At 38.5% G+C, this 14,135-nt stretch overlaps 1 protein-coding gene across 1 annotated transcript in view; it reads left to right on the top strand.

The window, feature by feature from the left end:
* The first annotated feature begins 384 nt into the window (after positions 1–384).
* LOC131978731 (transient receptor potential cation channel subfamily M member 2-like) overlaps positions 385–14,135 on the top strand; it is a 33,602-nt gene continuing 19,851 nt past the window's right edge. Inside the window, exons 1-14 of the mRNA XM_059342457.1 lie at positions 385–643; positions 872–1,040; positions 3,380–3,560; positions 5,128–5,288; positions 5,948–6,128; positions 6,243–6,304; positions 6,379–6,579; positions 7,814–7,916; positions 8,905–9,026; positions 10,091–10,462; positions 11,014–11,151; positions 11,273–11,402; positions 12,603–12,748; positions 13,517–13,629. Of these exons, the coding sequence (XP_059198440.1) occupies positions 477–643; positions 872–1,040; positions 3,380–3,560; positions 5,128–5,288; positions 5,948–6,128; positions 6,243–6,304; positions 6,379–6,579; positions 7,814–7,916; positions 8,905–9,026; positions 10,091–10,462; positions 11,014–11,151; positions 11,273–11,402; positions 12,603–12,748; positions 13,517–13,629 (2,246 nt within the window). The 5' untranslated portion in view covers positions 385–476. The remainder of the gene's footprint in view (positions 644–871; positions 1,041–3,379; positions 3,561–5,127; positions 5,289–5,947; positions 6,129–6,242; positions 6,305–6,378; positions 6,580–7,813; positions 7,917–8,904; positions 9,027–10,090; positions 10,463–11,013; positions 11,152–11,272; positions 11,403–12,602; positions 12,749–13,516; positions 13,630–14,135) is intronic.

The following is a 14,135-nucleotide window of genomic DNA, read 5'->3' on the forward strand; positions in this document are numbered from 1 at the left end:
TGTTGTGGAATAGCCATGTAAGTAGTCAAGTACATAACATGGAAATAAATTACCTTTAAAGTCCACTCCAATTTGAGTAAGTGTACTTCAATACTTTTGTCAGTTTGTAAAGAAAAAAATACTTTATGTCTCTCTTACAAGTACAACAAATACTTTTGATTTTAGGTGACGATTAATCATTCCAAATCACAAGATGTTTTATTTATTTATTCTTTAATGAAAGTGTAATTAATCCACTCTCAGTAATGCTATAATCTATCGATTGAGAGCTGGCGTCCGGCTTCTTTCTGTCCCGTACGTGGAGGGTTTAGTCGGGTTTCAGCAGCCTGCTCAGCTCCAGCTCGGCTCTGACATCACTGATGCAGTGCAGAGCGTGAGCCAGCACCCTCAGCACCGACTGCACAGCCTGATCTCTGCTGTCAGCTCACAGCCTGAGGCAGATCTGTGCACCGTAGCCCCCCCATGTTGCATTCAGGATGAGGGAAACCAGGCTTGATGTACGAGTGGTTCATACTCTGATGACTGCATCCAGACCCTCTCATCATCTTTCTGTCTCCCCTTCCTTCCAGCACCATGCCTTTACTACATTTGTCAAGGACAACATCCACAAGAGGGAATGCTTCCTCTATGAAAAAGGTGACAGGTAGGATAAGATGTTCTACCTTGTGATGGTGATGAAACTCTGAACTGACCTTATAATTTGCTGTTGCTGCAGAGTAATACAGAGACATGCAGCATCTGTTTATGTGAGCGGAGGCAGAGCCCTCAATCACATTATCTTGGTCTGTTTTGTTATCAGTAGCTCCTACATCCTTCAAACTGTCTGTCAGCATGGAAACGTTACAAGCATTACCTTTTCTTTTTCCACCAGAGAGGATATTTGTAGGTGCGGCTACTCAAAGACCGATCATGTGGATGAAGCCATCAAGCCAGAGGACTTCACAGACGAGTCGTGGGACAGACACAAACATATCCGCGAAGTGCCCAGCGATGCTTTCGGAGACATCAGTTTTGGTGGTTTGGGACAGACGACTGGCAAGGTGAAACCATATTTTCTTCCCATTAGAGTAAGCAAGTGCAGTGCCTGTAGGAAGTATGTATTCTTATAGTGTGAGATTGTATTTTGTAAGTAATGCTAATGCCTCTTGCTAGTGTAACCTTAAATAACACAGAAACGCTATCTTTCCGTCCGTATTATGCTTAGCTGTCAGTTAATAGTATTAAGTATTGTTTTTACTGTTTTCAATGGATCAAACTGATGCATACTAAAAGTACATTAACATGAACCCAATTAGCTGATATACTATATTGCATGTAAGTATCTCATCTGAAACTAGAAAATGTCCTCTGGGGAAATTCTGAAAGGGCCACGGGGGCTACTGCCGGTGTGTGTACACTATGATGAGATTCTTCAGAGATTTCAAACTATGCCCTTTAACCTCAAAATGTGTGTGTGTGTGTCTGTGTGTGTGTGTGTGTGTGTGTGTGTGTGTGTGTGAATCGTGTATTTGGAGGAGTGTGCGCGCATACGCGCGCATTTGTGTGTGTGTGTGTGGCAAAATCTCATAAAGTTACCTGTGTGTGTGTGTGTGTGTGTGTGTGTGTAATTAAAATCACATAAAGTTACCTGTGTGTGTGTGTGTGCGTGTGTGTTTGAAGCATGTGTATGCATGTGTGAGGAGTGTGCTCACTTACGCACGTGTGTGTGTGTGTGTGTGTGTGTGTGTGTGTGTATCTGTAACTGTAATCACATCAAAGATCAAAGGCAATCAGATCAAAGCAATCAACAGAATTAACTGACTCCTGAATGTTCCAGAAGAGTAGACAGAGGTGGACAGACTGGAATTTCTGGCCTTGAACAGAAAGCATTTTTTGCAAAACCATAATACCTATCATTGATCCGACTTCACTTTGAGCGTCCTGAGTTCTTCCTGAACGTCTACATATGTTTTTTTTAAGATTTTTTTTTAATGCGTTTTTAATATGGAAGCCAATGAGGCTGTTGGTGCGTGTTGGTGCCGCATCTGTGCGTCCTACGCCCAAACTATAACTGACAGCTTTACCAGAGGATTGTGAGTGAGAAGACAAATTTTCCTACGTTTCTATGTATAGATTATTTCTGTAGAGTGGAATTTGTGGCCTGGAGCGCAGTTTTCAAATTTATTTTTGGACAATTTTTTCTTTCCCTCTACACTCTGGTGATGATGTCACACACTGTGACACGAACATTCTGTGCAATACACACCCATTATAATCTCAGAATTTCTCCAAAAATGATCATGGTCATTGAACAGGGATTGATAAAAAACTATATGACCTATCGAAACGTGGATTAACACACTGATACACAAGACTTGTGTTTACTGTTTAAAGTTTAAATGGAGTCTCTAGGTGAAATTATGCCGGAGAAGTAGACGTTTAAAAATCTCCAATTATTGTTCTTTTTCGCGCATTTTTTTTCAGCCGTCCCATTCACTTCAATGGAAAATGTTGGGCAATTTTTGCTCTACCTTGTGATGGTGATGAAACTCTGAACTGACCTTATAGTTTGCTGTTGCTGCAGAGTAATACAGAGACATGCAGCATCTGTTTATGTGAGCGGAGGCAGCACCTTTAATCAAATAATCTTGGTCTGTTTTGTTTCCAGTAGCTCCTACATCCTTCAAACAGTCTGTCAGCATGGAAATGTTACAAGCATTACCTTTTCTTTTTCCACCAGAGAGGATGTTTGTAAGTGCGGCACAAACACGCACTTACACAAAATGACAGAAAAAAAACGAAATTACTTAAAAAAGACACAAACTTATTAAAAAAAGACACAAAAAAAGACAGAGAATTACCAAAAAAGACACAAAATGACAGAAAAAAAACTAAATTACTTATAGTGAAACAAAATTACCCAAAAAAGACAGAGAATTACCAAAAAAGACACATTATAAAAAAAAGACACAAAATAATTTTAAAAAGACACAAAATTACCCAAAAAAGACACAAAATTATAAAAAAAAAGACACAAAATAATTTTAAAAAGACACAAAATTACCCAAAAAAGACACAAAATTACTAAAAAAGACAAAAATTACCAAAAAAAGACACAGAATTAAAGTCAAAGTAAATAAAGGGACCTTTCACACACAACACGGTAAAGTGACATTCATATAAAACTCACATTTATTTTTCATATGAAGGCGGGGGCCACAAAATATCGTCACGTATGCTGCAATTGGCCCGCGGGCCGCGAGTTTGAGATCCATGCTCTAAACAGTACTTAAGTGCAGCACTTGAGTAAATGTATTTATTCCACCACTGCCCCTTTATTTCGGCTTTCCTCAGTCTTTAAACGTGTACCTGTATGTCTCTATCTGTCTGTCCTTCTCAGTATGTGCGAGTGTCCACAGACACCAGCCCAGAAATCCTGTACCGGTTATTGACCGAACAGTGGAAACTTTCTCCTCCCAACCTGCTGATCTCAGTGACCGGAGGGGCCAAGAACTTCTATCTGAAGTCCCGTCTCAAGAACATGTTCCACAGAGGTCTCATCAAAGTGACGCAGACAACAGGTCAGCCTCAGATTTCAAGCTTTACCAATGATTAACTAGAGAGTGTGTGAAAACATGTGTTTTATGACTCCATGTGTAATTATGGTGTGTGGGTGTTTGCATGTGATAAAATATCTAGTAAAATATCTAGCTAGTGATATTCAAAGAGCAGAGTTTCCTCATTCACTGCCGACTACTGTTACTGACTGTGTCCCATTTAAAACAGCTTATATTTTAACCCCTTAGTGTTCAAGGTCCTTTTTTTTGGTGGTTGTGGGTAGTGGATGTTTAGGGGGAGATAGCAGGTCAACCATAAATGCCACATAGAAGCTGTGACATCATCTGAATGCTGCAAGAGTGTCAGCTTTCCAGTGATACTCAGTTTATGCAATTCGAAGCGTGTCACTGTTTAGGGACCCCAGTATGCAGAAATATTCAAATACAGTTGGAGGAAATGGCAAATTTGTACTTCATTCCAAAAACTATGTGGTTTTTGCCTTATACTGCATGTTATCAGCATAAATGTATGTAAAGAGGAGACTTGTAGGAATCCAGAAAGCCTATTTTCATTGAGATAGCATGACGTCAGAGGTCACATGACCACCTCGACAACTTCCCAACATGATTTCCTGACATACCTGGGGTCTATAGATTCCTTAGATCTTCTAGTTTCATATAATATCCATAATATATATATATATATATATTATATATATATGTATCTCCAGTATATTCCCATGCAGGACGGGCCGTCTGAATGGTTACCAGGAGAAGTGTGCACAAATAAATGGAAAAGGGAAACAGCTCATCTGTTTCTCTCTGAAGATGACAAAATGTTGAACACACTGAATAACATGTTATATGATTTGTGTAATCCAAACAAAAATCAAAGTTTAAGAAAGAGAAGTTTAGGTTTTATATGGGTTTATGTGTGGAATTATATTTTGGCTGAGAGCATTGATTTTTCATCACCATGAAGTTGACGAACAAGAAACCATATTTAAGAAAATGTGATTTCTGATGTCCATATTATGTTTGTTTATATTGTAAATATACTATATGATAGGGCTGGGCGATATATCCCGATATATTTAGGCTGAATATCGATATACGATATATATCCCGATATTTTTATCGCAAAGTGAGAGCAAATTTTCAGTCAAAGTCAAAGCCAAATATGACATGTCACAAGTAGTTTTATTGAAACTGTTTATTTAAGTGAACATAAATACTGTATAAGAACACCTTTTTTTAATCAACGCTCCATACAGTGCACATTTAGATAAAAAAAAATCTTAAATAAAAATAGCCTATGAAATAAAATAGGCCAATCTTTTTCTGAAATATATATATTTATATGAGAAAAGAATAACGAATATGACAAACCCTAGTAAGGGCAGCTTTTATATATAAAAATTAAAAAAGTAAGAACTATATCGATATATGCAATATGGTCTAATTCCATATCAAATTAGAACATATATCGATATATTTTTTATATCGATATATTGCCCAGCCCTACTATATCACCCTAAACATGGTGATATGTAATGTATGTTGTATTGAATTTTGGACCGATGTTGTACAGGTGCATGGATCATCACTGGCGGTACGCACGCAGGTGTGATGAAGCATGTAGGGCAGGCTGTGAGGGACTACTCCCTGAGCTCCATGAAGGGCCAAATCGTGGCTATCGGTGTCGCAACGTGGGGAACAATTCACAACAGGGAAACTTTGGTGCATCCAGAGGTACATTACACACACATTCACAGGCCTTCACTCTTTGTTTGTTTGCACTGCAAAAAAAGAAAAGTTGGGTGAACTCAAAATTTCAAGGCAACAAACTTCGATAAAATTTTAAGTTGGACAATTAAACTAAATACTTTAAGTTTTGTTTTTGAGTTTGCTCAACTCTGAATTTCTCTGGCACGATTGTAAAGCCGCTATGAATGTCAGCTAATGTTGTGACCACAATTTTGAGTTAGCATTGATACGCTAATGGCTACTCTTCTAGCTGTAACAAGCAGCGCGGCTAGCATCAGTTAGCCGCTAGCATCAGTTAGCCGCTAGCTTTCGCTAATGAGTAATATGATAAGGAAGTGAAACAACCTCCAACTGCATGCCTTGTTGAATAATTATGTGCCTCTGGTGATTATGTTATTATGACATTCTTAATAAAAGCCATCAGTAATGACAGAAATCTAGTTTTTACATCCAACCAACCTAATAATTTGTGCATTTTAATAACATTAGTTCTCCATCTACAAGAAAGAGCTACTCTTGCTGCTTTATTCTGGACCAACTACAATTTCCTTATCTTTGTTTGGTCAGAGTCATCACCAGCATGGCATACGTCTCCTTCTGCCTTCCTTCATTTCCCTCCATCTCGTCCTCCTCTTTGTCTGCAGGGTCGTTTTCCAGCCCAATATGTGATGGACGTCAAGGGCCAGGGCCGATTCTCATGCCTTGATAACAACCACACCCATTTCCTGCTAGTGGACGATGGGACCAATGGAAATTACGGTGTGGAGATTGAACTGCGCAGCCAGCTGGAAAAGTGCATCTCCAGAAAGCGCCTTGGAAACATAGGTCAAAAAGCTGATGCAATGTGTACAAAAGAAGCAAACCATCACAGATACCATCTCATATCTGATTCTTTTTTCTTATCTTTTAATATTGATTTTTTTATCGTCTTTCCTCCAGAAAGTGGCGTCAACATCCCTGTGGTGTGTGTGGTGTTGGATGGAGGGCCAGGCACTCTAAATGTGAGTCATCAGTATTATGTCTCTCTCCGTCTCTGTCTCTGTCTTGTCTGACTGTCTTGTGTTTCTCCTCTCAGACCATCTATAATGCCATGCTGAACGGTACACCTTGTGTGGTCTTGGAGGGCTCTGGGAGAATAGCAGATGTGATCGCCCAGGTGGCAACACTGCCAGTGAAGCGGGTCACCATCGCCCACATCCACGAGTTAATGCAAAAGTTCTTTGGCCCAGAGTATGACAAGTTCTCCGACCGCATGATTTTAGAATGGACCAAGAAGGTATGTAAACATCCTGACAATGTAAACAATTACAAATCAATTTCCAAGTTTCTTTTTAACAAGTGTCAAAAACTTCAGTTCTTTGACTGACCACTTGGCTGGTTCCAAAAGCAAGTCAAACCCATAGACTGCATATAAATAATGGACGTAGTGACCGTGACATCACCCGTTGGTTTGTGGCCTGTTGGAAGCATCGAGTTCACCGTTACATTCGTCGCCATCTTGTTTCCTGCTTATTCATGTTAACATTAACTGGGATGTTAATTTTGGCTAGCAAAAAACTAAAACAAAACGTACGTTACAAAATGGCCTTTTTTATATCTATATAACGTTATATATAACTTCATTGACACGTTGCCTTGTTAGCCACCTGTTAATCAAAGGTAGCCACACCCCAAATCATGCGATTCTTTATCTTCTATTTTCTTCTAAATGGGGCCATTATTTACACTATTAACATCAAATTGTCTTTGATGTGGAAGATTTTTTACAAGTGATTGAGACCATAGTGTTGCCCTAAAAAGATTTCTGAGGTAATAAATCAAGTGAGCAGTTTTCTCATTTTGCATCGAAATGAATGGACAGACATGTTTTTGAAGCCATGTTTTGGTCTGTAAAGCTAATTTTCTCGTTCATAACAACTGTGTAAATTCTTTTAAATCTCATCTGTTTAAATTATATTAAGGCTTAAAGTTATGCATTATTAAGGATGTGGTTGCTTTGAGTGTTCCAGTAACCAGGCTTCATTTGAAAGACAGAAAGACAGAGTACTTAAATAATCCCCTTAATTAAAATTTTGACCTGAGGATGACATTTAATGAATTTAGATCTCATCAGAGGCACAGAATCTGCCGTTCTGCGGGTTAAATCATGATCTCCTGATAGTGTCTGATGACGTGGCTGCTCTATACCGTTATTAATGGACAGTTGTGCTGCATTTAATACCGTGGACCACATGTTGCTTAATCGCTTTGGCACAGCTCTGCTCTCATTACAACAATACCTCAATGAAAGAATGGTTTTTAATGCTTGTGGTGTGCCACAGGGCTCAGTTTTAGGTCCTCTACTGTTTTCTTTTCTCTCTCGATTAGTCTTTAAATTTAAAGAAACACAGATTTTAGCCCCTGTTTCAGACTACCAGTTGATTTCAGAATTTATTTAACAAGGCAAGGGTCTCCTGGATGTTCCAGGTTTGAAGTGAAACACTGCTCATTGTATCTGCTTTTGTTGCCAGATTCAGGACATCATCAGGATGCCTCATTTGCTGACAATATTCAGGATAAGCGAAGACAATCATGTGGGCGTGGATGTGGCTATTCTTCAAGGACTACTGAAAGGTAGGGATTTGTTTTTCAGGCAGTTGCTCAGTATCGGACTAGAATGACTGCAGGCATCCGACACAACATTAAGTATGAAGACGGAAAGGCTTCGAGCTCTCAGCAAGTATAATGTTGCTTCTCAGAAGGCTAATCGAATGCACTGTGATACCAAATATGCCGAAATCAAAAACCAACATAGATATTCTCACCTCAACGATTGCTTTCTATACAGAGAGACACTTGATATATTTATAAAAATATGCGGTGCTACTTGCAAATGTAATCCTCCTTGTGCTGGTCTTAAGAAAGACTAATGCAGGCTTAATGTGTATTGTTATAAAAGATTCTGAGATAAAGTGCACTAAAAGCGAGTCCACCACACTGGACATTCACTTAGCATTTGATCTTAATGATTCATCAGCGATCTAAACCGCTTCGCCTGTAGTTTCCATCTCTGAGCTCCATTATCAATGGGGGAATTATAATGCATTTCCAGGCAGTAGTCCTGCTGACTCAGCGAATATATCCTCTGTCTCTTTTTATCTGTGGCCACAAAGCCTTACTATTTGGTGCATAACCATGCAGTGGGACCCCAGTTTATATCACACTACAGTATTAAACTGCTGATAAAAAGCAGCCAATGTATATATTTCTTTATTGCAAAACAGTTACCCAGTTTCACCTCAATGTTTTATACCCTTCATCTCTGTGTACTGTATATTGAATAAGTTTGGGTTTTTAACTGTTAAGAAAATAATTTGTTTATCACAGTGTGCTTTGTGAATTTTTAAAAATCAATTTTCTAACAATAAATAGACTTAATTCTGACTTTGTTGCATCATATACAGTAAAACGCCTTATGTGAGGAGTGTGGATAATCAGTTGTGAAGAGAGATTATCTTGTAACAGAAAGATAGAATCTCTCCAGAATCAAATCAGTCTGTTGACTCAATGTAAGCAGAATTGAGTGTTCCATAGATTGTGGTGCTATTAATTTTCCACTCAGCCTCAAAGATGAGCGAGTCACTGGGGATGGAGTCCTGGAAGAGGCAGCTGGAGCTGGCTATAGCCTGGAACAGAGTGGACATAGCTGAGACTGAGATCTTCACTGAGGAGAGCCAGTGGAAGGTGGGTCCAACTGTAATACAACATACGTAACACCAGCAGTAATCTGTGTCAGACTGTCAGGATTGACAAAAAACGGCATCCTCTGAACTTGACCCCGGTCTTGACCATAGACTGTATATAAATAATGGACGTAGTCATCGTGACGACACCCATTGGTTTGTGGCCCGCTTGAGGTATCGAGTTCAGCGTTACACTCGTCGCCATCTTGTGTTGCCATCTTGTTTCTGATATTGGGAGCAGACCATATCTAGACTGTGGAGGAGGAGAGGGATCTGAACACTGACTACAGCCTCTCTACACCTCAACCTGACTGATTCACGTTAGCATTAACTGGAGCATTAACTGGGATGTCAGTTTTGGCTAGCAAAAAAACGTTACGTTACTTACCTCAGAAAAATGAGCAGCGACTCCTTGGAGTGTCTATTAGTCCAACCAAATGCTGAACAAGACATTTTTAATGAACAAAACGTTCAAATAAACGTAAAGTCAATAAGTGAAAATACAGTAAAAGGGTCAAAATTATGAGACCAAACCGGTAAACATCCTTTTTTTATATCTATATAACATTAAATATAACTTTATTGACACGTTGCCATGGATACGCATTGTTTTGCTCCTCTCCTGATGACGGCTTGCCTTGTTAGTGACCTGTCAATCAAACGTAGCCACGGCCCAAATCATACGATTCTTTATCTTCTATTTTCTTCTAAATGGGGCCATTATTTACACTATTAACATCAAATTGTCTTGTAGAACATTTTTTACTAGTGATTGAGACCATAGTGTTGTCCTAAAAAAAAGTTCTGAGGTAATAAATAAGGTGAGAAGTCTTCTCATTTTTTCATTGAAATGTATGGACAAAAATGTTTTGGCAGCCAAACTTAGCGCCCCCTGCTGGAATTTTTGGTAGAATGCAGCTAAAGGCACTTCCTGGTTTGCCTCCCTGCTCAGACCCGGAGGTTGCCGCTTGGTCTTGACCCTGTATGATAATCTAAAAAAATAGCTTTTCTACATCAAATAAAAAATAAAGATCTGTTATGTTCTCCATGTTTTCTAATTTTCAGTCCAGTGACCTCCACTGGGCCATGTTCTCCGCCCTGGTTGGCAACAAGCCTCAGTTTGTGAGTCTGCTGCTGGAGAACGGTGTGAGTTTGAGGGATTTCCTGGATGAGGAGACTCTGTGCGATCTCTACAAGCAGCTGCCCAGCTGCATCTTTCTCCGCAAGCTGGCCAAGCGGGTCCACAGCTCCTACCGCCGGAAGAAAACGTTCCGCAGGCGTAGAGTTCACTCAGGGCCAGGCCAAATGATCTCCATGACTCATGTCTCTGATGAGGTGCGCAAACTGCTGGGCAGTTTCACCAAGGCCTTGTACCCTGACCCTCCCTCCAACACGACATACCACTGCAACATGTTAATGGAGGACACGTCTGTATCAGTGAGTCTGTTTATCCATCATCGATGTTTTTAATTAATGTAGCTTGATCAGCGAAAGTGCTCTGAACCATACATACCTACTAATTTCATTTTAGAGATTTTAATTTTATAACTTATTCATGGTTCCAATATTTAAAAAGAAATACTACCTTTAGGTCAACAAATAAATAAAGGATATTCAGTATTTTTCAACCAGATATGTGGCAATTACATTTTGACATTGGAAATGAAATTTACAGCAGATATAACTGAACAGTTTGCTAAAAAAAAACCCAAAAAAAACATTATTTTTATTTTTATTTTTATCCAAATTGGTGTCTGGACAAGCCTTGGGATGATATGGACTTTTTTCAATATGGCTACATCAATAAATTCAAACTGTCTATTTATAATATGCATTCATTATCATGCACAGCAATTTTGTGTATTTTTTTTTGGTAATTTTGTGTCTTTTTTTGTTCATTTTTATACTGCCTCCAGCGGCCCCCAGGTAATTTGAATTTGACACCCCTGATCTAATTAATGCAACACATTCCTTCACTTTTCATCTAGCTGTCTAAAACTGAGACGGGTTCCAAAGCTTCTCTCAAGGAGGAGGAAGTTAAAGATGAGAGGGACCCGGGCAGAGACCTTTTCCTTTGGGCTATCCTCCAGAACAACAAGGAGCTGGCTGAGATCGCCTGGGAGCAGGTGATTAAAACATTTACCCATATACCGACAAAGTTTGAAAATAGTTTTTTGTGTGTTGCATCTTTCTGTATCTGTATCTGTATCTGTATCTGTATCTGTATCTGTATCTGCGTGTCCACAGTGTAGAGACTGCATGTCTGCTGCTCTGGCTGCCAGCAAGATCCTGAAGACGATGGCAAAGGAAGGAAGTGATGGTGACGAGGCAGCGGCCATGAAGGAGCTCGCCGATCACTATGAGAAACACGCCATGGGTATAAATCTACAGACATGATGCACACTGCAAAACCAACTGACAAAAAATAAGAAACAAATGACTAGAATTAAGCAAATACAGGCTCCAAACAAGTAAAATGATCTGCCAGTGCAGTAAATCATTTTTTCCATCCATCCATCCATTTTCCTCCGCTTATCCGGGGCCGGGTCGCGGGGGCAGCATGCTAAGCAGGGCATTCCAGACGTCCCTCATTTTTTTCTTTAAATAAGTAAAAAAATATCTAGGCACTGGAAAAACCAATGATGTCTTGAAATAAATCCAAATATACTTGAGCGATTGTGGCTTGAATAGCCCGACTGTAGTAACAACAAAATAAACCAGCAATACTTGAAACGAGCATGTTTTGGTGGCAGAAAATGCTTTTGAAATAACATTCAAACTACATGCAACTAAAATTCTCAATTGGAACCAATATTTTAGGCAACAGCACACCATATTCAACAGTTGAATAGCTTGAAAAGCATGAAAAAGCTCACAATGTCAATCCTAAAAGAAGTCTTTAAACAATAAGATAATTAAATAAGCACATAATAATAATACTAATAATAATTAAATAAGCACATAAAACTATGGTCAGTAGGTAAATTATACTCAAAACAATATAATTAAGAAACTATGGCTAGATATTAAAAAAAAAAATACTTTGTAAGCTTCATGTTTTTCAGTGAACAAATGTTCCATGCACTGAAAAAAAATATTTTTTTGGCCCTGTAATTATTATTTCAATCATCTATGTAAATTCTACAACGAAATACGAATTCATTGCTTTTACTTTAAAATTGCTGTTTTTCATGTAGTGCATTACTTAGTGATTGTTTGTTATTATGTGTCCTCAGTTTTGTATGTAAATTGAATCATTGGTTCCAAGTAATATTCACTAAACCAGTTAATTGGCTTAATTAGTTGATATTTCCAAGTAAAATGTAATTGAGGAAGTGATCAGTGAATCTGCAATTTACTTGTGTATTTTCATTAAAAAAAAGTGGTTCTTTTATATAAATATTACTTAGAAACAGTCTGAGTAAAGATTACAAACACTTTCTGTGTGGAAAAACTTGCCTAGCTTTTTTTAAGGAAATGTCACTCCAAATTTTTTCAGTGTGGTTATTTTTTGTCTTTATTGTGTGTTTGTGTGTGTGTGTGTGTGTGTGTGTGTGTGTGTGTGTGTGTGTGTCAGGTGTGTTCAGCGAGTGCCATAACTGCGACCAGGAGCGGGCTCAGAAGCTGCTGGTTCGTGCGTCTCCGTCCTGGGGGAAGACAACGTGCCTGAGGCTGGCTCTGGAGGCTGATGATAAAAGCTTTGTGGCTCAGTCAGGTGTTCAGGTAGAGCAAACTGACACATTTATCTAAAGGGGCTTTTCTCTCTCAACAATTTCAGAACTCAATCTGGGTTGAATGCAAAACTCAATCTTTAAACTGTGATCAGCGACTTTAACCCAATGAGTGGGCTTTTATTTTAAAACCTCATAGTATTTAACAGTGGTGGAAAAGTACATTTAAAGTACTAAGTACATTTACTCAAGCACTGTACCTAAGTACAATTTTGAGATTATTGTACTTTACCTGCGTATTTCCATTTTATGTAACTTTATAATTCTACCCAACTACATTTTGAGGCAAATATTGTACTTTTTACTCCACTACATTTAGCTGACAGCTTTAGTTACTTTTCAGGTCGACATTTAACATAAAAAAACATGATCAATTTAAAGTGATTAGACTTTTTTTTAAATTAAACCTCATAACAGTATATTAAGAAGTTAAAAATAAGCCCTAACTTTACAAAATTAAAGCGCTTACATAAATGCATCGATACAAATAATCTAATAATATATTTAAAATACATACAACAATCAGTGTGGGGCCATTCAGCAAAACAAGTACTTTTACTTTTGATACTTTAAGTACATGTTGATGCTGATACTTTTGTTCTTTTACTTCAGTAAGATTTGAATGCAGGACTTTTACTTGTAGTGGAGTCATTTCACAGTGTGGTATTAGTACTTTTATTTAAGTAAGAGATCTGAATACTTTTTCCACTACTGATATTTAATCACATATATTCAGTCTCATAGCGTGTTTGTCTTCAAGGTTCTTCTGACACAGATCTGGTGTGGGGAGCTTTCAGTGGAGAACCCTGTATGGAGAGTTCTCATCTGCATGGTCTTCTCTCCACTTATCTACACCGGCTTTCTGGTTTACAGGTGAGTCCTGTCAGTTACATACATGTGTGAAAGCAGTGGTGGAATGTAACGAAGTACATTTACAACCAGATGGGCATATGCACACACTTCATGCTTTAAAGCATGGGTCTCAAACTCGTGGCCATCGGGCCAATTGCGGTCCTTGTGACGATATTTTGTGGCCCCCACCTTGATATGAAAGTTTAATGGGAGTTTTTTATGAGTGACACTTTACGTGTTGTGTGTGGAAGGTCCCTTTTGTGTCTTTTCTTAATAATTCTGTGTCTTTTTTTTGGTAATTTTTTGTCTTTTTTTTATAATTGTGTGTCTTTTTTGGGTCATTTTGTGTCTTCTTTTTGGTCATTTCTTTTCTTTTTTAAGTAATTTAGTTTTCTTTCTGTCATTTTGTGTCTTTTTTGGTCATTTTGTGTCATTTTGGGGTCATTTTGTGTCTTTTTTTAAATTATGTTGTGTCTTTTTTTGGTCATTTTGACACTGCCTCCAGCGGCCCCAGGTAATTTGAGTTT

The sequence above is a fragment of the Centropristis striata genome, chromosome 10 (genome assembly GCF_030273125.1).
Source record: "Centropristis striata isolate RG_2023a ecotype Rhode Island chromosome 10, C.striata_1.0, whole genome shotgun sequence".
Classification (NCBI taxonomy): Eukaryota; Metazoa; Chordata; class Actinopteri; order Perciformes; family Serranidae; genus Centropristis; species Centropristis striata.